Source organism: Lissotriton helveticus, chromosome 8 (genome assembly GCF_964261635.1).
Source record: "Lissotriton helveticus chromosome 8, aLisHel1.1, whole genome shotgun sequence".
Taxonomy (NCBI): Eukaryota; Metazoa; Chordata; class Amphibia; order Caudata; family Salamandridae; genus Lissotriton; species Lissotriton helveticus.
Window position 1 is genome coordinate 925,724,136 of NC_136069.1, and position 22,610 is coordinate 925,746,745.

Consider the following 22,610-nt stretch of genomic DNA (forward strand, 5'->3'; position numbering starts at 1 on the left):
AGCGAACTTGGCTGGTTTCTACTTCTTGTCTTTCTTCTAGGGCTCCAAAACAATTTTCCATGCAATACTTGGAATCCATTCTGATAGTTCGGTTGCTCCAGTTTATAGTAGGATTGTGCTCGGTGAGCCAGGGTAGACCAAGAATTAATTTGAACTGAGGAGCATCGATTAGATTAAACTGGATTCTTTCTTCATGGCCATCATCTAAAACAAGTTGGATTACCTCTGTATGGCTAACTATGGGACCAGATGACAAATTGGTTCCATCCACCGCTCTTACTGGTTCACTTTTACTTTTCATGATTGCCTGTAACCCCACTTTACGAGCAAATTTTTGGTCACAAAAATTTCCCGTGGCACCGGAATCTATCATTACCGACACTCCCGTTAGGGTTAGGCCTCTGAACCTTACTTCCATCGATAGATTCAAGTGAGGAGCTGCTGACTGAAGGGTGTTGGCCACTTGATGTTCTTCGGGAGTCTTTTCTAAAATCGCACCCACCTGTTTAATTCCTCCAACAGGTGGTGCTATTAGTTTTCCTTCGGCTTGTAGCTCATCTTTGGCTTCTTAGGACAATTCCTGACAAAATGCCCCCCAGCTCCACAATACATGCTTAAATTACTATTACGCCTCTTCTATTTTTCTTCTTTTGACAGAGGTCCACGAATCGTTCCGATCTGCATGGGTTCCACCCCGATGATCCTTCGTTACTTCGACTACTCTCTGACCGGCCACGGTCATACCTCGGGACCGTCGACCTGAATTCTCTTCTTCTTTCGCCTTTTCTTTCCCCCTGTCGGAAGTCTATCTCCAGTACCAGGTCTACCAATGCAGATATTTCGGTGGGTCTGTTCAGGATTCCAGCCAAGGCATCTTTCAGTTCATCTCTCAAGCCGCGATAGAACACTGCTGCTCGTTTGCTTTCTCGCCAATTAGTTTCCACCGCAAGCTTGTTGAATTGCGCAAAGTAAGATACCAGATCTCGATTCCCTTGCTTTAAGTCCAGCAGTTCGTTGTCAACTACTTGAGATATTCTCCTCTGTAGAAACTCGTTCTTAAACTCCTCATAATTTCTCAAGATCGGGTCGTTTCTTGTTATGAGTGGCATTGACCAGGCGGCTGCCTCCCCACTTAAATAAGACAATGCGAAAGCGACCTTAGATTGTGCGTCAGGGAAAATTGAAGGGCGGCACATGTAGTGTAAGGAACATTGGGTTATGAATACTTGCGCCTTTTGTGGGTCCCCACCAAATCGCTCAGGAGCCGCTAAGGGAATCACTGGGGATAAGGAATGGATCACTTTTTTTTTTTTTTTGGGTGGTCATTCTAATAGTGCTCTCTAAAAGAGGATTCTGTGTGTCCTGTCCTGCACTAAAAGGTTGTCTAAGTCTCTGTGCTAAATCTGCTGTTTCTTTCCTTGAGTTTACAATCTCCAACTTAAGGTTTTGATTTTCCTCTCTAACTGCGCTTAACTCTTTCTGTATAGTGTCTAAGATCACTCCTAATCCTTGCAGGTCTATTCCTTCCCCCATCTCTGTTCGGGTGCAAGGTGCAACTTGGGCACTTCACTCTGTCAGAACTAAAAGAATACTCTTGACGTAACTGCACAGGAACAGAGATGCTGGCTCCCGAATCCGCCCGGGGCAACAACCTAGAGCTCGGAAAACGAGACTCCAGCCTATTACCTCTGGGGGGGAAGGGGAAATTGGATAAAATAATAAACAACAAGAAGAGACACTCTTGGTTGGTTCCACTCGTCAGTCCGACCTGCAGACACTTTCTTTCTGGATCCTGAAGGAAAATAAATCTTGGTTAGCCTAGACCCTAGATCTCTCTCTCTCTCTCTCTATCTCCCCATTACCCACTAAGCTCTCTACCTACCCTTGTTTTCCAAGAGTCTTGTCTACTCTTCTACTTCTTTTCTTGGCACGGAATATTGCTGTTCTCTTCCTAATGTCTTTCCTGTAATTCACAATAGTATTACTTGTTATATCTACTATTACTCTACGCTAAGATCTTTTATTCTAATCTATTTATTCTCACTCACTCTTTGTTTTTTGTTCCGCTCTGTTATCCTACGTGCCTCATTCTGCTCTTGGCTGCAATCTCCCTGTGAAGTAATGACACGTGGTATTATAAGAATTAACCCTCTTATTATTCGTTCTGCCTTTGCCTATATTTTTAGTTATTTACTCTGACTTACTGATTGCTATTGGTTTTTTCTATCTTGTATTAGTCCTCTTTTTAATATCTACTAATTTCTGTCTTCTGTTTTTTCTCTCAGGACTTTACTCGACCATATAATTCCTGTGACTAATCGAAAATCGTAACTTTTCACTCTCAATACTCGTTAAGTATTCTTAGTACATTATGCGATATCATTCTATTCAGAATATGCCATTCGTAAAACTCTTATCTTGAACTATTGCTTTTCTTTTGCAGGTTCTCTACTTGCGGTTCTGTAGGTTTACTAGGTTCTTGACTTGGTGTTTGGCAACCGCTGGTTCACTGGTTGCTGCTGAAGTCTTTTACCGTTGTTCTTTGACGGAGACTCGACGATGATATCAGTAACGAATCCTATAATTACGACTATGTGGGCACAATCGCGATACTCGGGCACACTGGGAAGGGGTATTTGGAAATTCTAACTACGCTCTTTCTTCGCTGGGTAAAACTATAATTCTCCTCACGACTCAAACTCTGAAACGCTTCCTCTCAGGGCAATGTCCTCGGTGAAGTGCGCAGTTTTCTCTCATCATGCGCCTCACCTGGATTCCGCTGACAGCTAGTTAAACACTAGACTGCTGACCGCGGTTCGAGCTGGCGGCCATCTTGAAGTTCCGTTTTCTAATGTTCTCGGTCCAGGAACCCACTGTTTGTTGGGGTTTAACATAGCGGCCTTTTGAGTGTGTTACTGCCGCTACTTGCACATCGAGGGACCTGACACTGGTCAATTTGTCTCTTATTCCCCTAGAGGATTCCGAACGCTTGCTCGACAGCAAGTCCCCCTGGAACCTATTACCTATAAGCGTATCTTGACCAACGGAATTTTGCAAAAACAAGTGGGCTACCCTATCTCGCCTCTCCCAGCCGCCCCCCCCTTCCCGCCTCATGTAATGTGACCACCCTCCGCGTACTATACTTAAACACAATTTCCTTGGTGAAACACCAGCTGGACATTCTCTTGCTGCTGACCTCTGAGAAACCGGATATCTTGCTGATCTCTGAAACATGGCTTACCCAGGATTCTACGCCAGATATTCTGGCGGCTCTCCCCTCGGACTATTATATCTTAACTGCTAATCGACCCGCTGGGAAGATAGGCGGAGGGGTTGCGGCCATTATACACAAAAAACATACGTTTGATACTATGATTTCCCTCAATTTGCCAGAGGTTGAGAACCTGGTTATCACATTAGGCACTGACATCGGATCCCTCGCTCTGGTGCTTATATACCGCCCTCCCCAACCTATGCCCTCCTTACCACTCTCGCTAATTGAACAATAGGCCAACCTCGTCATGAACCATGCGAGGATCTTACTTATTGGTGATCTGAATTATTGGTTTAACGACTTACTTGGCGACCCTCATGCAGCCGAACTTTCCGAACTGCTTTCCAATTTAAAGCAGTCCCAGCACCTTTTCTCCCCATCTTACATAAAAGGTCATACACTGGACCAAATTTGGACTCATAATCTCACTCTGTCAGTGCCCTCTATCTCTCCTTGCATTTGGTTTGACCACTACTTGATTGACTTCACTGTTACTTTTAGCGTGGGGGGGAGGGGGGAGCACGACAAGAAAGGGGTCGAACCCTTGATAAAAATGACTTTATCACCACCTTAGCCACTACTACACCTATTTTTAATCCCAATGTCAATATTATGGAAAAGGACATTGCGGATTGGTTGCTGTCAGCCAGTGACTTACATGTACCTTTTACCAAATTCTACCATGCTAGATACTATGATGCTCACAAGTGGTTTACTAGCGAACTAAAGGATCAAACACTTAAGCTTCCCCAATCTGAGAGGAAATGGAGGCGTCACTATTCTAGCGCAGAAGGACAGCAGTACCTGCTAGCTAGCAATGATTATAAAAAAACTTATTGACAGCTAAAGCTGCCTACTTTTCTACTAGAATTTTGAAGGCCCATAACAAATCAAAGGACATTTTCCAAATTGTGAACGACTTGAGTAGCGACGAGAGAATCTTACCCACTCAGGCTCCTACCCAAGAATTGTGTCAGTCCCTAAATAAGTTTTTCCTGGACAAAATCACCGTCATCAAGGCGAGTATTCCACCCAATGCCAACAGGGAATCACTGGACGACATCTCTAGAAATCCATTTTGCCTGAATCACCTGCCAGCTATATGTTCGAACACGTTACTTGATCTTCTGACCCGTGTTAAATCCGGGCCCACCAGTGACCACTGCCCTCCTTCAGTCCTCAGGGACGTCTTTTCCGCACTGCCTCTTAGTATCCTCCCTTTCCTGAATGAGTCTCTCAGTAAAGGAGAGGTACCTAGCGCCTTCAAAAATGCCACAGTAGTCCCACTGCTAAACAAACCCGGAGCTGAACCCACAAACGACCACCCTATTTCCCTTCTCTCTTTCCTAGCCAATATCATGGAGACCCATGTGACCAGGTGCCTTTCTAATTTTATAGAACAATCAGAATATCTGGAGCCAAATCAAGCTGGCTTCCGGCCTGAGCACTCGACGGAATCAGTAATCCTCGTGGTTCTTGATACACTGAGAGCCAATGCTGACAGGGGGGTTTCCCAGGCTTTGGTGCTCCTTGATCTGTCCGCCGCGGTTGACACGGTCATAACATTTTATTGAACCATGTCGAACAGGCTGGCATTCAAGGCCCTGCTTACACATGGATCAAGTCTTTCCTCACAGGTAGAACCCAAGCAGTACACCTTGGCACCTTTACGGCCCCCAAAGTATCCACCTCCTGTGGGGTTCCACAGGGTTCTTCTCTCGCCCCTCTGTTGTTTAACCTATATCTTAGACCACTGATCCACTCACTCAAGGAGAGGAGGGTAACCATCTTTAATTATGCTGACGACCTCCAGCTAGTCTTTCCTCTAGACTCCCCCAACTCTGTTGCGGAATTTAAAACCACTTTGCTCCATATCCAACGTTGGATGGATCTTAACCATCTGAAGCTTAACCCGAGCAAGACGGAACTTGTGTTGCCCGGGAAAAGCGATGTCAGCTGGGACCAGCACTTTTGGCCAAGTGAATATGGCACCCCCCCTACCCCTTCCTCTTCTGTAAAAAGTTTAGGGGTTGTCATAAATGCAGATCTCTCACTTAGAGGCCAAGTGGGGTCAAATCTGGAGATCACGGTTCGATCCCCGGCTCCGGCGGCAGGTTAGCCCAGCACCATGTGACTCTGGGCAATAGCTTGCTTAATCTTCCCGACGGCCCCCAGCGCCTAGAGACCCTCACGGGTGATTGTGCGCTTTACAAATGTGGATTATTATTATTATTATTATAGTTGTGTCCGCCAGCCTTTTCCAACTGCGAAACATCAGACAGATTACTCACCTGCTGACCCACCTAGCCCTTGTTCAGGCGGTGTTGGCATTGGTCCTCTCACGCCTCAATTTCTCAAATGCGCTTTACATGGGCCTGCCACTGTGCCTGCTTAATCGTCTTCAAATAGTCCAGAACCAGGCGGCAAGACTAATCTACAAACAGCCAAGATGGCAATCGGCTAGGCCTTGTCTGCAAAAACTCCATTGGCGCAACGGGCTGCATTTAAATCAGGCTGCCTTGCCTTCAAGGCGCTGCATTGCAAGAGCTCTACGTTCATTAACGACATGATCACCAAGTATGCCCCCACTTGTAACTTACGCTCTGCCCACCTTCACCTACTATCCACTCTAGCCGTTAAACTCAAGCGACAAGGTGGCTTCCGGTTCTCCTATCTAGCCCCCAAATTTTGGAATTCCCTCCTGTTATCAATTAGGAGTTGTGACGATCTTCTGGGCTTCAGAAGGACTTTGAAAACTTGGTTGTTCAAACAAGCTTACTAACAACCCACACGGAACGCAATTACACAGTATCAGCGCCATGAAACCTTTGGTGTCCTTGCGCTTTATAAGCTTCTGATAACATAACATAACATAACATAACATATTTGCCTGGTGACTGTGTCCCTTACTTATGCTATCTACTGACCATTATTGCTACCAGCATTATTTTAGTGTTGCGCTGTTTTTATCCAATTTTTTATCCAATGTTAATCCAATGTTTTTTAATTGAACTTGTTTCTATTTTAAAGTTATTTGCACTTCTTGCAGTAACCCATTTGGTACTGACGATTTAGTACTTACTGCCACTTGCTCTTCGGTCCACCACAGGTGTTTCTTTCCCGATTGAGGGGAGAGAGTGAGCGCATCAACGGAAGTTGAATCTACTTCCGGTTGCTGCAGTAACCAGTTTGGTTTGGCTGGCTAGTTGTCACGTAGTCTTCCCATTTAAGACAGATGATTTTGCAGATGCGTGCAGCTGGCAGACTGCTGGCGCGCCTAAGGCAAGCCCGTCTGCGCCCGGCTATCGCCAGGAGCCAGGACCGCTGTCTGTCAGGCTCCAGATAGTGTATCCAGGCTCTGATACTCGGCCTCTCTAGCCAAGTCATGAAGGTATATGTGGGTGTATCTCCCCAAAACTTAGTGAGGCCCTCTACCACAAACTTGACTCCTTCCTGGAGAGGTTTTTTAGCGAATGTTCGATCTTGGCCAAAACACGCCACTGAACTATGGGATCTGTTGAACTCCGACTCCCCTAACTTAGGCTTACGGAGACCTGGCTAAACCCTCCTCGCTACCAGTCATTACCCTCGTTCTTCCTGATAAGTACCGGATCCTTAGACTGGATAGGGAAAGAAAAGCGGGAGGTGGTATTGCTATTTTATACAAAGATTTGTTGAATGTCTCCGTTATTGACTCCAACTCTGATAATGATATGGAAATATGTATTTTAAAAAATGATTTTACTCCTCAGGACTGCCTAAAGGGCACTCTTGGTTATCGCCCTGCGGGGCCTCTTTCAAATTTTAACTTAAAAATCATGTAGAACATTGCCCCTCAAAAGATTACTACCAATCACTTTTTGTTATTGGGGGATTTGAACACCTACAGTGAGGATAGTGAGAATACTGATGCTGCTAATTTTCTTGCTGATATGGCCTCCTTGGGCCTTGTAGAGATCAAGCAGGCCCTACCCATTTGGCCGGCCATACTTTGGACATCATACTCACTAACCCACCCTATATATCTACAGAGCCCCCTCACCCAGTGATCTGGTCAGATCACTCACTGATTCATTTTCAGATTAATGGATTTTATAGGAATAGAGTCCCCTCGTACCCCCAACACAACCATGGAAGACAATGGCACAAATTCACACTTGTTTCCTTTTGTAAACATTTTGTACCTCCCACATTTGATGAACATATGGATATTGCCAATAGGCTTAGTGTCTTCAACGAGGCTATTACTTCTGTGATAGACAATTTATCACTCTTCAAACAACAACATACTAACATCCATAAAAATATGCAGTTTAGTACACTCTTGACCTGCGTAATGAAAACTTTGTTTTCCACCAATTCTCCCGCCCAAAGTGGGGGTCAGAACCAGTGGGAGACGGTTGCTGGGAGCAGCAAAAGGCAGGGACAGATTACAAAGGCAGGCGGCAGGCTTTTCAAGCTTTCCCTTCGTGGAACCAGCTCATCCTGGCGGGGAAGGGGGGGGGGGGGGGTGGTAGCCATAACACCTCTGCAAAGGGTGACCTTTATTTATGAACACAGAGAGCGGAGGCTCTCTACCCAGGGGTACAGAAACCTGTCTGGTTGTGCCAATTGGCGACCAGCCATTCAAGAACCACATCACGGCTGGTCGTTTATCAGGGGCCAACTCTAAGATGCCCTCTGAGTGCTTTTTACATTAAATGGCACACTGGCATCAATCTGGGTTTAATGTGCTAAGACAGTGTTTCCCAAACTGTGGTCCGCGGATCCCCGGGGGTCCGTGACACATTTCCAGGGGGTCTGTAGGCAACAGTTTTAAAAGCACAGAAACGTTTCTTGTATAATTAGCAGCCTTCCAGCAACAATAAAAGTGTCAAGAGAATGCCAGTGATTAAATACCTGCTGGAGCTGAGGAGAGTTTTGTTCAGTGGCAGCTTTGATTGAACTAATGTAGCACAGAGGGTTAATGTGCCTACTGCAAAGAATGTGTATCATGCATCTTAAAAAGCAGTATTTTATGTGCATAGGTTCGTGGTTACTGCTTTTGTCATAAGTGACAATCATAATCTAGCAGTTGGGGGAAACCATTGGGTACATCGAAAAAGAAAGGAAGGGAATAGACCAAGCAGCTTAATCATTGGACAGTGGTAATGGGTATCGAATTGCAGCAACATCACCCTGCTAAGGTTATATTGTGTGCTTCATGGAGAGTTGTGATAATACGGAGTGTCTACATCGTCGTTTGGCTTAAAGGCACTACCAGTATATCTGAGACAGTATATTCCTCTCTCCTAGCGCTTGACGCAATATACCAAGGGCGATAATGAGGACAAAAAAAAAATAAAAAATCATAATCTAGCAGAGGGACCTATAAACTGTCATCAAAGAGCTGCTTGCAAACTGCATGGTACCAGTTATTAACTTAGATTTTTTCCCAGTTATTCATTATCCTGATGCTGCTAAAAAGATTTATTTGGGTGGAAATGCATTTTAAATATTAAAGTCAGTGCTAGCCACTGTGTTATGTTCTGAATCCTGAGTTTGTGCTTTTCCAGACCAAGCACTCTTTAAACATTTTATATACACACACTGATTTACATGTATGATTCAATGTCTCTATATGTGTGTGATGTAAAGTGCTTTGACATCCTACAATGGTATGAGAGATGCTATAAAACAAATGAAATACATGTGACAGAGGGGCTATTACTTCAATATAAAATACTAAGTGCCAGATGTACAATCTGTTTTTATATGCGCGAACGGGTTCGCGAACCCGTTTATGCAAGCAAAAACCTATAGAGCCATGTACATAGCCTATTTCGCGAACTGCAATCTGTTTGCGACTCGCTAAATAGGTTTTGCAACTTGCTATTTGGAACGGGCATTCCCTTCCAAATAGGGAGTCTCAAAACCATGTACAAATGTTTTGCGGTTGCAAAACAGTCGCAATTATCACCTACTTCAAGTAGATGGTAATGCATTCGCAAATGGGAAGGGGTCCGCCTCTGAGACACTGTTTAATTTGTTAGATATAGAAAGCCCACTTTAACCTGCAATGGCTGGGCTTAGGGGGCGTGTGGACTCGCTGATGGGGAGGGGGTATTCGCTCTTGGTGTGGAATTATGGCATTCGGGACTGAATATTGTATATTTTTCCAGTATGTTTTCCCTTGCAGCCTTTTTTCAGTCTGATTACTGTATTGATGCTTTATGCTCCATCTAATTTTCCTAATTTTCATCTATTGCTATGGCCTTGGCAGTTACCACCTATGACTTTTCTAGATGATGTAACAAATGGTAAATAAAGTTAAAAACATACATACATATATATATATATATATATATATATATATATATATATTGAAAGCCCACAATTCTTGTATAAAAGTTTGTATTTCATTTTCCTATTTAGATTCACCTGCAGCTTACTGTTCATCCACATTAGGCTAAATTCAGCTCATCTGCAATTATTTATTGCACCGCTTTTTATTTTCCATGCGTTTTCCTTTCCCTCAAAGGCTGGCCAAAATGTTTATGTACTGCTCTACTGGAGTTCAAGAAACTATTTCTGCATGTAACCACAGACTGTAAATCTCAACGCTAGGTGACTTCACGCATAAAATGTGTTTTTACAAAAAATTACAGGCTGAATATGGATGTTCTTATTCTCTCAGGAAAGCCCTCTCTTCACTCTGGAACGTGAAAAATGTGTTAATCTGGACAACTTCATTCCAAGAGGGTTACAAACTTGTCACTTAGCAAAAATTGCGCATGGTCAGTTAACTGGTGCACAAGAAGTTCCAACTTCTGATTTCCACATTCTTGTTGCTTGCTCTTCCCGTGCGCTCTGTGCCTGGATAATTTGCACCATGTTTCGCCTGGGAAAAAAACAATTGTGCAAACGCCTACAGTGGCACACTTGCCAACTCAAACTGCTACCTGTGTCACAATTTCGGCTCCCTTCACATGGTCACACAGAGGCAGTGAAATCGAGCTGAAACCACTGTAAACAGTGGCTTTTCAGCAGCTCTTTTTCGGTGGCAGTTTGCAGCGGATTTCTATTAAGAGGTGTTAAAACACCCAGGGCATCGGCGACAGCCTCAATGACCCATTGTTTTTTTTGGGAGAGGGTTGGGGGCCTGGTGAGGGGCACGAGGCTTCGCCCCCTCCTCAAATGGTGAAATTAATTTGCAAGTTAGCAGGTACAAGTGTGCAGTTTGCAAGTCATCTCAGAGAGAAGTGACAACGACCAATGGCACACCCTCTACGCCTTCCTTGAAGGTGCTAATGTATGCAAAATACATTTGCACATGTCTCTTTTACCACATTTAAGTCAGACATATCAGTCAGACTTACTGGCTTTGCCAATGCATTTCTTTTATCATATCGACAGGATTACTTTACTTGCAGGAAAGGCAATGGTTTATATGGACTTCAGAAGAGAATTATGTGGAGCCCAAACTTATAATTTAATTAAGAACTTGAGTACACAGCTAGTTATTTTGACAAGAAAGGTATTACCTGCCCAGTGCTGTTTATATTACAGTTGTTACGGTTTAGTGTAATTGGGTTGACTTTTTTATTTCCCATAACGTTTTGCAGAAGTCTCGTGTAACTAAGCAAAAGACAATGTATCTGTTCCCCTTGGACAAACCAAGTCAAACGTGCAATCTTCAGTTTGAAAGGCATAATAGCTCAAACAAACAGAACCTGAAATTGTGGTACAAAAGTCTGTGCTTGGCAAAACATTCTAAATTCCTTGATAAAGAAGATCATATTTGGGAACATTCCTGTGATCAATAGGACTTTTCACAATCAGTTTCCCACGCATCGCTCCACGATAAATGACCTCGATGAGATCTATAAAGTCTTGCTTGGTTTTGAAACTCCCCACAAACTTTGTGTGATCTGGAGACCTGCAAGTATAAGGGAAAAATGGATAGCAATTAGAATATAAATTGAATTTTCAGACATAGACGGTATGTTATGATTATTTTGTCTTGGACATTTGCACAATGGAAACCGAAAACATTTAACACACTGGAAGAGGGTCATCAACATAGTCTGTATCATTCCAACTTGAAGGCAGGAGCAGGAAACCGCCTTATAAACCAGGAGAAATCTTTTTAAGCAGGAACATCCTAGATCTTTATCTTCTAACTAGCTTGATTTTTGTTTTACGTATTGGTTCATGAAATGTGTGGTCTTAAGAGAAAACAAATGTCAATTCAATTCTTTCTTTATTCAATTGTATAAATAAAACCATGAAAGTCAGGTCATTCAAACTAACATACACATTATCATAACCAAACTTATTCTTATTTTAACCCCGCCATCAAAAAGCATACAGTAAAAAAAAAAAACAAGAAAGGAGGGAGTTTAACAGCTGTCAAAACAGTAAGGAAGGCATGACTTGAGTAAAATTCAGTGATTTTAAAATAGAACATAGGAACTTATGTTACAAATTATTGTATTTTGGACTGAGCATGACGACATGTAAAAACAAAGGTCTTAACTTTGGATGCTTATCAAGTGAGTAGGTGATGGAAGGACCAGGAACAAGGACTGTCAAATTGGCCAACTGCTTTTAAAAGTTCCTTTGAATAATTTATTGTAGCAGAAACATGACCTTGTAAATATTCAGCTATTTAAATATTTTTTCTAAGCTGAACATAGCATAGACAGTTATGTTCGATAAGATGGATCAAGACCATCTGCCGGTCTTCCTTCGCATATGTAAATGTTTTTTCCGCTCATAATGACTGGGAAAATTAACACTAGGACTGTATATTTACAATGAGTCCTAATGGGGATAATTTCATCTGCAAAAGAGGGGAAATACAGACACAAAATATTTTGATATGATCTCCTATATTGGAATTAAAGAAGACATGTTTCTAATTTACCTCCAACTTCACCTACTTGTTTGAACTTTAAATTGCTCTATATCTTCTTTCTTCTGTCTGATTATTTCATCTCATCTTAAACCCACCATCATAGTTACCCCTCTTGTCCCCTTCCCTATTTTCTGAGACTCATCCCTTCTAGCACTAATTATTCCCACCTTTCCTTTTCTCCTGTCTATAACTTCTCCTGAAACCTTTGTTTCAACCTCCACAAACGTCTGTTGATTGCCCTCTCTCTGCTTTCTCTTATTATCTCTTTCCACTATGCTCCCTCATTTCACCCATGTACTTATCTACCCTACTACAAATGCTCTGGACAGTTCTATCACTCCTCTGACACAATAACCCAATTGCTATCTGATCCTGCCACAACTTCAACCTGTTTGCCCTTTCTCTCCATATGGTCACTGGCTAGTCACTAAACTCTCAAGTGTTCTTGTTCGGTGTGAAAAGAGCTCTCATCTTCATGTTTGGTTTTTATTTGTACAGCAAACAGACACCCAATAATGATAGAGCAGGCCGATATAAAATGTGAACTAAATACATGTGTGAAATTCTTGGAAGAGCTCAGTATTCTAAATTAGGCAATTTAGAAGCATGCTGTGGTATATAAAGGAAACTCCAACTCAGTTAGTAATATCCTAAACATGCTACAGTACTCATGCAAATAAGAGTGACTGTGAAGACACATCAACATGGATCTCAATGTTCTAATGGGGCATGCCAATCTAACCTTGACAACCAATAAGTTAATAGCAATAGGTAGTCAATGTAAATACCACAATGTAGGGGGATATATGATCTTGGTGGGTTACCTCCTGGCACTAAACATTGGCAGCATGTTCCTGAATTCTATAGACATCCAGTAAGCATTTTGAACAGCTGTGGACATATGCAATATCACAAGGCACTTATCTATAAAACTGTTCTCCAGACAAGAACAGTTTAAAAAGAAAAATATAATTTTTCATAGCCTAGATGTAGGGTATATTGGCAAAACAGTGTTTATGTTGCTGAAATAAAAGCGGATTCTAGCAAGCCACTAATGTAAAGGAAGTGGCAAGAAAAGACCTTCCACAAACCTCTTTTAAGTAAATTAAAGAAAAACAGATCACTCTACCTAAATAGGCTGAAGCCTTTAAAGACTGAAACCTATCTTTATTTCCTAAAGCAGTGGTTCTTAACTTTTTTACTTCTGTGAACCCATCACTGCATCAGTACTCAAGTCAAGTCAAGTCAATAATCTTTATTCGGATATTTCATTATCCATAAAAGTACAGTTATACACACATAGTCATGTACATGGTCCAAATAAAAATCAGATTTAAAAATAAGATAAAACATTGTTAAATTCTCATTTCATTAGCGACAGCAGCAATACTAGGGTGGCAATGTGTAAACATGCGTTATTTCCAGAAAAATCATCAACACTCAAATATATTACTATATAGCAGCATCAGGTAAAGTGTATCAGTACTCTAATCTAGAGACCCCTACAAAGTGGCTATTGAAAGCCGGGGACAGCGGTCTAAGCAATGTCTTTGATTTTAACTTCAATATACAAAAATAAAAAAAACAAGCATACACCAACCAAATGCTCAAATATTGAAATACTTTGTTTAATTCACAACTAAATATCATTTACATGTATATACTTTATTCATTGTAATATTTATTTTTGTAAAACAACTGCGGACGCCCTGATTAGACCTCCTTGGACCACAGCTTAAGAACCAATGTTCTAAAAGAAACACATACCACCAGTATTCAATCATGCAGTCAGTGGCTATTGCCTCGGTTATTTTCTCCTTCCTATGACCAGGATTCTGGAGCACCACATTCAGCCTTTCCTAGCTTTAATTAAAAAAAAAAATCTTTCCAAAACTTTGGATTTTGAATGTATACAACACCATCAGTTGTTTTTTTATTTATTTATTTTTTTACAAAAAAATCACATAACTTTTTGCCAAGTGCCGCCCCATCTATTGCAAAAAAGCATCCCACTCTTCACTGCACTTTCCATCTTCATGGCTCACACCTTCAAGGGAAAAGAGAATATTGCCAAAAGGTTTCAAGACAAACTAGGAAGAAAAGAGAACAATTAGACTGAATGTCAATCAGGATGACCTAAGTGTAAGTAGGACAGGCCTCCGGAAGACAAGAAGACCATGGAGAAGGGGACCTTTTAATTTAGGTTGTACATTTCAGTCTCAGAGGACTTCCAAAAAGAGAGGGGGGGGGGAAGAGTCAAGAGATTAAAACACCATGAACAGCACAGATCCCAGTCTACGCTCAGAGATCTAGGACACTGAAGACAGGTATTTTTGCTACCAGCCACTGTCAAGAGCTATTTATTTTGCCGTTTATGGGGCGCTCAACTTTGAAGAGACCATAACACTCAAAGTTTCAACACAACTTCAATCAGACGGACACAACACTGACATTGAAGAATTCAATGTCAAGCAAAACACAGAATCTACCAGTATGAGGGTTAAACAAAATTCAAAGCTAGACATTTGCCAACGATTTTGGACTCAGGATATAAGAGCATATTTGTGGAGTACAAAGGTCACTCCAGTGGTAAAGCACTCTCTCTTTCAATTAGAACAATTCTACTAAGAAGACAGTCACTCCTCATATAAGAGTTAGCAGTACTCAGGAACACCATTATCATTGCTAGTCAAGGTCAAGACATTCCCATAGGAGACAATAGACTCCTCAACGAGTCAGCCCCTCTCAAGCTGCTCAGACTTCTATCATAAGTATTTCAACTTCATATATTTCTTTGTCTCCAATCAGGAGATAGTCCACCGGGAGATATTATCAACCTAACTGAATTCCCTCTATCCCCTCCTGCTTTAGGAGATCGTAGATTTATACAGTTCTTTAACACCAGCATTTTGTCTGATTTCAGTCTGCTTGAGCCTCCTATGGAGCTATTTCTCACTCCAAAACTAAGTATATACCAATAAGCATAAGCCGGTCTCTTAAAATTGATTCACCACCTGACTTAGTCATTGTGGAGGTGAAAAAGTGTGACACTAAAGCTCCTTCACTTACTGTCGGTCAGGACAGATAAAGTAAGTGCTTGGCCTCTGCAGGAAGGAAAATGTGAATACAACAGTTGTTTAGATTCAGAGTGTGAATACAGCGAGGACCTTTGTAAATGTGTACATACTGAGCTGATGCCGATTACCTCCCCTAGTTTCAATGGTGTGGAATCTGACCCAGTTATAACACAGCAACTGTGGAATTAATAGGGCACGTGAAGGGGAACATGACGATACTAGCCACGCTGCTGTAAAATAACTTTTTGCAAAGACCAGCAATGCACCCAGTCCTCCCACAATGCTACAAGTTAGGATGACTGCTGGACCAGCCCCAAAGGACTAACACTGCCTTGCCCTGACCTGCATCAGGGACCGGCATCCAGCCATTGTCTGCAGCCTCCTTTAATGGGAGGGTCTCGTTGCCAACCGGTACCTTTCTCCATCACTTTTGCTTTTCTTCCCATAGGACCTAGGCCTGCCTCTAGGAGAAGACCAGCGCAGGATTAAGTTCCAAACCCACAGCTCGCCAATAAAGAATGTGCAGGGAGTACTTGCCACATAGAAGCACTGTGCTTGAATTCAATGCGTTTCAGGGATAATAAACCGCTAAGCAAGCCCTAAAGAGTCCAGCTTTCTCCACCGTGATGATCTTATTAAGTTTTAGTGGTGCTGTTCCTTCCAGGATTTGGCTGCTGAACTGGAGAGAGTAGTGGAGAGGTCAACGGTGAGAGTGAAGGACACTCAGGACCACACTACCAAAGCATAGGGACCCCACAGGTAGATAATGCACAGGTGGACAGACCAGGGCCACTGACGTACCTCCACCTCAACTAAGACAGATGTAAATTAGCTTACGCCCACACACAAGATCCTGCCTCATGCTGCTGAATTACCTTGAGGGAACGCCACACAGGAAAGAGGCAGACCTTTGAGAAACTGGCTCCAGAGATGGCAGATCCTCACCTTTGACACTTTTGCCAATATGGATTTGGCTAAAAAAGCATGCTACTAACCTGAACCACATGGTTACCTCTGCCCTCCGGAGCAGTTTATTTCTTTATACCGTATCACTACCTCTGAACACCCTGGACTTAAAAAAGCAGCAGCGAACAGGTATACATCTTGGGCTGCACTGTCTGTCATAACAACTTCTACCACTTGCGGACATCCAAGTGGACAAGCCTTGACTGCTAAAGTGTCTCTTTTTCTCTTTTGTTTTATTGTTTTATCTCCTTCTATTATACAACAGTCTTTATGTAAATTCCTACTAATCAGTGAAAAGTCCTGTCCTGATTGTAACATTTCCCTCTCTGGCTGAGAACATCCTTATGTCAACAAAGAAACCCAAGGTAATCAAATGTTCTAATATTAAAGACTTGTTTCAGGCACAAATCCCCTAAGTAAAACCACAAATCCCATTGCTATTGCATCTATTAAGGAGTTCACTCTTACATTAATACTTAAGCCCAATAAAGCTCTGGGCTTATGTGTCAGGAAAACGTAAGCAGGAATTAAGGTCCAGAGGAAAACATACAAAAAGCAGAAAAGAATCATGTTTTGTATAGAACTATATTTGGTTGGAGGTAGCAATGCTTGTTAGTATTGTGCAGGTTCATGTTTTTTCCTACAGATTGAAAGGTGCTCATGAATATTCATAAGCGCACGTTGAAAGCACGTTAAGCAGGTGCGCTCAACCGCTATCTTCCCACACGTGAGAGAAGCCTTTAAAAGGCTTGCCGGTTCCCTAACAGACGCTTCGCTTCGCAGCTTCAGCGCCGCTCAGGAGCCTCCAGGACCCGTCTCTCAGCACCCGGCCCCGCCCGCTTCCAGCGCGACTTGCCTGGTTCGTCTTCTCCTCTTCTCATCAGGAGCAAGCCCGAAGGAGTTTTCCCGATCTTCGGAGCGGTCTGGCGCTACCTCCAAGCTCCGTCCAGCACCGCGTCATCGTCCCTGTCATTTCCGGTTTTTTCGAGCGTTTGCAGTCGGACTTCTATTCAGGTGGGACCGGCCCCTTCCCTTCCGGTCTCTGGACACAGACTTCCTGTGCACACGGATGAAGTAAGACTGTTCCGTTTTTTCAAAGAAGTAACTATTGAGCTTTGGCTATTGTTTAAAACAAACCTTGGTAAAACCAATGAAAAAGCGAATCTTGTTTGGCTAAAGGTTATCTCTTGATGGACATAACTGCTGACTGTTGAGCATAGTGACTATCTGTTTGAGGTACTTGTATATGTATATGTTTAAGGGTACTGCAGTGGCTTAAACTGCATAAGAACAAAGAAGAGATTGTAACCAAGAGATGGTTCATCTGAGTAGTTGTTAAAGGGGAAATAGTGTTGTTTTTTTTATTTCTTCTTTACACAGAAACCCCAATTATTGAAGCACACGACACAGTGTGAGGTAAGACAAGTTTGCATGCAGAGTGCAGTTCGCAGTTTACTAACCAGTTCACAGAAAGTTCATTGAATTGTGGGTAAACAGAAAAGCTGAGCAATTGCTTACTCAGTGCATTTATGTTTTGAAGGTATTTGAGAACTAAGCAGTTCGAAGAGTTTACAATGATGTTCATGTGTTAGGATAAGAAGCACAGGATTGGGCTTTCTAGTAATTGGTATGTACCAAGATCCTTTTGATAGAATAAGTTAAAAGAACCTGTTTATTTATAAAAATCAATAGTGATTGGTGTACACTTTAACGCAGCACAGTCTAAGAACCAAGACTACGAAAGGAAGTCCAGAGTGCTTCAAAATAGAGAGAGACACCATTCTCCCAGAAGAGATCCAGTGTTGTTTGTTTCTCTCTCTCACTTTCCTCACCCCAATCCACTACCCCTTTCCGTCCCCCACTTCCCTTTCCCTCTGGGGGCCAGTGGGTTGTGCCAAGCGTTTTCTTAATCCTTGTCACGCTTACTGACTTCTGGAGGTATTGGGGCTAGTCAACCATAAGACGGAAAAGAACCTGGACTCCTGAGGTGGCGTCCCTGACAGAAAGCGAAGCCACAACTGTCCATATTCCGTCTTGTGATTGCCTACTCCCATGGAAAACATGGATATTACCCAGCTGGTAGATCTAGTAAGAAAAATGAATGACGAAATACAGGACTTACGATTAGAAAACCAATCCCTTAGACAGGAATTAGATCACACCAGAGATGGTTTTACCTCTTGGAGGGACAAAGAGGAGCCTAAAAAGCCAATTCTATCTCCTCCCAAATTCGGGGCCCCTTTTCAGAACCCAACACCCAGTACAGGAATAGGCCAGGGGCAGCCGACTCAGATCACAGTAGTCTCTCCACAGCCTGTTCCTCTAGCTAATCCCGAGCGCTTTTCTGGTGACAGTTCTCACTTCACAACCTTTATGAGTCAGTGTCAGTTACACTTTTTATGTAAACCCCAAGTGTTCACTTCAGACACCTCCAAAGTGGCTTTCATTATATCTTATTTAGGAGGTGTAGCGGCCAATTGGGCCATGCCCTTGGTGGACAAGAATGATCCATTACTACACAATCTAACACAGTTCAGGACAGCCATGTCTAGGTTATTTGCCAAGCACGTCTTTTTGCAAGCATCTGATAATGAGTTATTAAATCTTCGTCAGGGCTCTCGGGACCTGATTTCTTATGTGACCACGTTTAATCGACTGTTAGCCGAGACCCAGTGGCCAGAAGATAAAAGGATATCCTTATTCTATCGAGGTCTTAGGGAGGAATTGAAGGACTCCTTGGCTCATATTGTGAACCTCCCTGATGACTTCACAGAATTCCAAGATCTTGTAGTTAAGCTAGACCACAGACTGGGAGAGAGGAGAACAGAAAGACCTAAATCAGATTTCAGGGCCTTGCACTTCAAGTCTGATAGGAAAAGCGCAGAGGTGGATAAGAATACTCAAGTAGAGCCAATGCAGATAGGGGGAATCAAGGGGCCTTTATCACAAGAGGAAAAGGATAGGAGAAGGAAGGCCAATCTATGTCTTTATTGTGGAAAGTCTGGCCATTTCGCCAAGGAGTGTCCTATTAGGCCTGTTAAGAAGAAACTCCTGGCTACAATTCAAGATCCTCATTTGGAGTCGGAAAACTAGTTTTCTCGAGGGAAAAAGAGACCGATCCCTCGGGAAATAAGTCAATGGAGGTCTCAAGGTACATTACTAGTATAGCCAATCACATACCCCGTCATTTCACAATAAGGTTGATCTTAGTCCTGGCAAACCAACAAAGGCATAGTATTCCTGTTTTAATCGATTCTGGTGCCACAGGAAACTTTTTTGACTTAGAATTCGCTAAAAGGTTAAATCTAACCAAAGTCCCAAAAAAGGAACCTGAACCCGTACGGGCAGTGGATGGTTCAGCCCTTTCATCTGGTTTGATCAGATTTCACACTCCTCCTCTACTTCTTCTATCAGATAATGGCCACACTGAATTAACAACGTTTGACCTGATTGATACTCCCGCTTTTGGAGTTATCTTAGGCATCCCATGGTTAGAGCTTCACAATCCAAAGATAGATTGGGTGAAGCGTACTGTGACTTTGGATTCTTTATATTGCAAAAAGCACTGTTACCTAGAGAACAGAGATCCCAACCAACCCCTTGTCTGTGCTGCTACGCAATCTGACTCGGTGGAATTACCAATCGAATTTCAAGACTTTTCGGATGTATTTGATCCAGTAAAGGCAACTAAGTTACCCCCTCACAGGGTTTACGACTGTAGAATCGATTTGATCCCTGGGGCAGTGCTACCCTGTAGTCGGGTCTATGCCCTTACCGAACTGGAAAATCAATATCTACGTACCTACCTAGACGAGTTGTTGGAATTAGGCTTTATTAGACACTCAACCTCCCCAGTCTCGTCCCCTCTGTTTTTCGTTGCAAAAAAGACCGGTGATTTAAGGGCCTGCATCGACTATCGTGCAGTTAATAAAGCCACTATAAAAAATCGGTATCCACTTCCATTGATTCCAGTACTATTGAATCAGGTCAAAGGGTCAACAATTTATACCAAGTTAGATCTTCGTGGGGCATACCACTTGATCAGAGTCAAAGAAGGCGACGAATGGAAGACTGCCTTCCGTACCAAATTCGGCCTGTTCGAATATACAGTGATGCCCTTTGGTCTCTGCAATGCCCCAGCAGCCTTCCAGTACTTCATAAACGAGGTATTGCACGAACTATTGGATGTCTGCGTCATTGTATATATCGATGATATTCTAATCTTTTCCAAGACTCCAGAGGAACATGTTTCGCATGTCAAATCAGTTTTACAGAAGCTACGAGATAACTCCCTGTTTGTAAAACTTGAGAAATGTGTTTTTAACACAACAAGAGTGGAGTTCCTGGGTTACTGGCTGTCCCCCGAAGGTATAGTCATGGACCCCAAAAAAGTAAAAGCAATTTTGGATTGGCCCACCCCTACTTCCATCAAGGAAGTACAAAGGATTCTGGGATTTGCAAATTTCTACAGGAGATTTATCTCGAAGTTTTCTGAAATCGTGGTACCCATAACCAGCCTCCTACAAAAGGGAAAGAAATTCCTTTGGAATGACGAGGCCGAGCGAGCCTTTAACTCTCTGAAAAAAGCCTTCACGTCTGCTCCAATCTTAACACACCCAGACCCGGACAGGCCCTTCTTTGTTGAAGCGGACGCTTCTCAAACCGCAATAGGGGGAGTTTTACTTCAGAAGGTTGCTGATTCAGGAAGTTACCATCCTATAGCCTTCTATTCCAGGAAACTTTTACCGGCAGAACAAAACTACACGATTGCTGAACGGGAACTTTTGGCAATCAAGGCAGTTTTTCAGGAATGGAGGCATCACCTTCTGGGGGCTAAACACACTATAACCATATTCTCAGATCACAAGAATTTACAGTTCTACTCAACTGTGAAAGCATTCACACCAAGACAGATGAGGTGGTTGCAATTCTTTAGCGAGTTCGACTTTATAATCACTTACAGACCAGGGGCAAAACAATTGTTATCAGATACCCTCTCACGCTTAGTTTGCGAAAAGGACAAAAAGATTAAAGAAGGGAATCAGAGTATAATACCTGTAGAGAAAATTTGTGCAGAAATCACTCAGCTAGACTTTTTATCTTTACTCCAGGATCAACATAAAGACTTGGATCCAAAAGATTGGCTTGCACTAAAACAGACCTCTGTATTGGATGGCATATTCTATTATAAAAATAGGGTATTCCTTCCAAAAGAAGATCTACGAAAACAAGTGATTAAGTGGAACCATGATTTGGCTATGGCCGCTCATCCAGGAATCAACAAGACTATGGAGTTGTGTCAAAGACATTTTTGGTGGAAAGGTATGAAAGCAGATATTGAGCAGTATGTCAAAACTTGCCCAGTGTGTGCCCGACAAAAACCTTCACACTCGCTTCCGGTTGGCTTGTTACAACCAATAGAGATACCATCTACACCCTGGCACACTATTAGTTTGGATTTTGTAACTGATCTACCATCATCATCAGGGATGACTACTATTTTAGTAGTAGTGGATTTGTTGTCCAAAATGGGACACTTTATTCCACTACCTAAACTACCATCTGCAGTAGAATTCAGTAAGGTGTTCATAGCTAACATAGTGAAATTACATGGACTTCCGCAAAAAATTATTACTGATAGAGGGCCACAATTCCTGTCAAATTTTTGGAAACAGTTGAGCAGTCACCTAGGTATTGACTTAGCTTTGTCGTCAGCTTTCCACCCCCAAACTGACGGACAAACCGAAAAAGTGAATCAGTACTTGGAACAGAGTTTACGTTGCCTAACCACTACCTTAACCACAGAATGGGTGGACGCTCTGCCTTTAGCAGAGTTCACTTATAATAACACAATGCACTCAGCCCTAGGTTGTTCCCCGTTCTATTTCCTTACTGGCCAACACCCTAGAACCTTGCCTGTGATTTTCCCTGAGAAACAGAACAGCATGCCAGCCGTAGCAGAAAGATTACATAGTTTACGCAAGTTTCAGGAGAATGTCAAACAAACCTTAACTAAGCAAAAAGAAAAGATGAAACACTTTGCTGATCAACACAGAAAGCCTGCTCCACCTTATAAGCCTGGGGATCGGGTTTGGTTATCAACCAAGAACATACAGATTGAGGGTCCCAAAAAGCTAAAACCAAGATTCATAGGCCCATTTTCCATAGACAGGATAATAAACCCGGTTTCAGTAAGACTAATCCTTCCTCAAGATTATAAGATTCATCCAGTATTCCATGTGTCCCTACTTAAACCTGTGCTACCAAACACCCGTCCAGATGCTCCTCCCCCTCCTCTAATATTAGGAGACCATGTTGAATATGAGGTCAGGAAAATACTAGATTCAAAAAGGTTTAGGGGACGTTTGTATTACTTAGTTGACTGGAAAGGCTA

General features: G+C 42.5%; 1 protein-coding gene across 5 annotated transcripts in view; it reads right to left on the reverse strand.

Moving 5' to 3' along the window:
• Positions 1 to 10,721: 10,721 nt before the first annotated feature.
• TXNL4B (thioredoxin like 4B) overlaps positions 10,722 to 22,610 on the reverse strand; it is a 176,331-nt gene continuing 164,442 nt past the window's right edge. For 3 of the 5 annotated variants that reach the window (XM_078657768.1, XM_078657767.1, XM_078657765.1), the window contains exon 4: positions 10,832 to 11,192. In XM_078657768.1, coding sequence (XP_078513894.1) covers positions 11,027 to 11,192 — 166 coding nt within the window. In that variant the 3' untranslated portion in view covers positions 10,832 to 11,026. Of the gene's footprint in view, positions 11,193 to 22,610 lie in introns of all 5 variants that reach the window. The other 2 variants (XM_078657769.1, XM_078657766.1) reach the window with 1 other exon arrangement.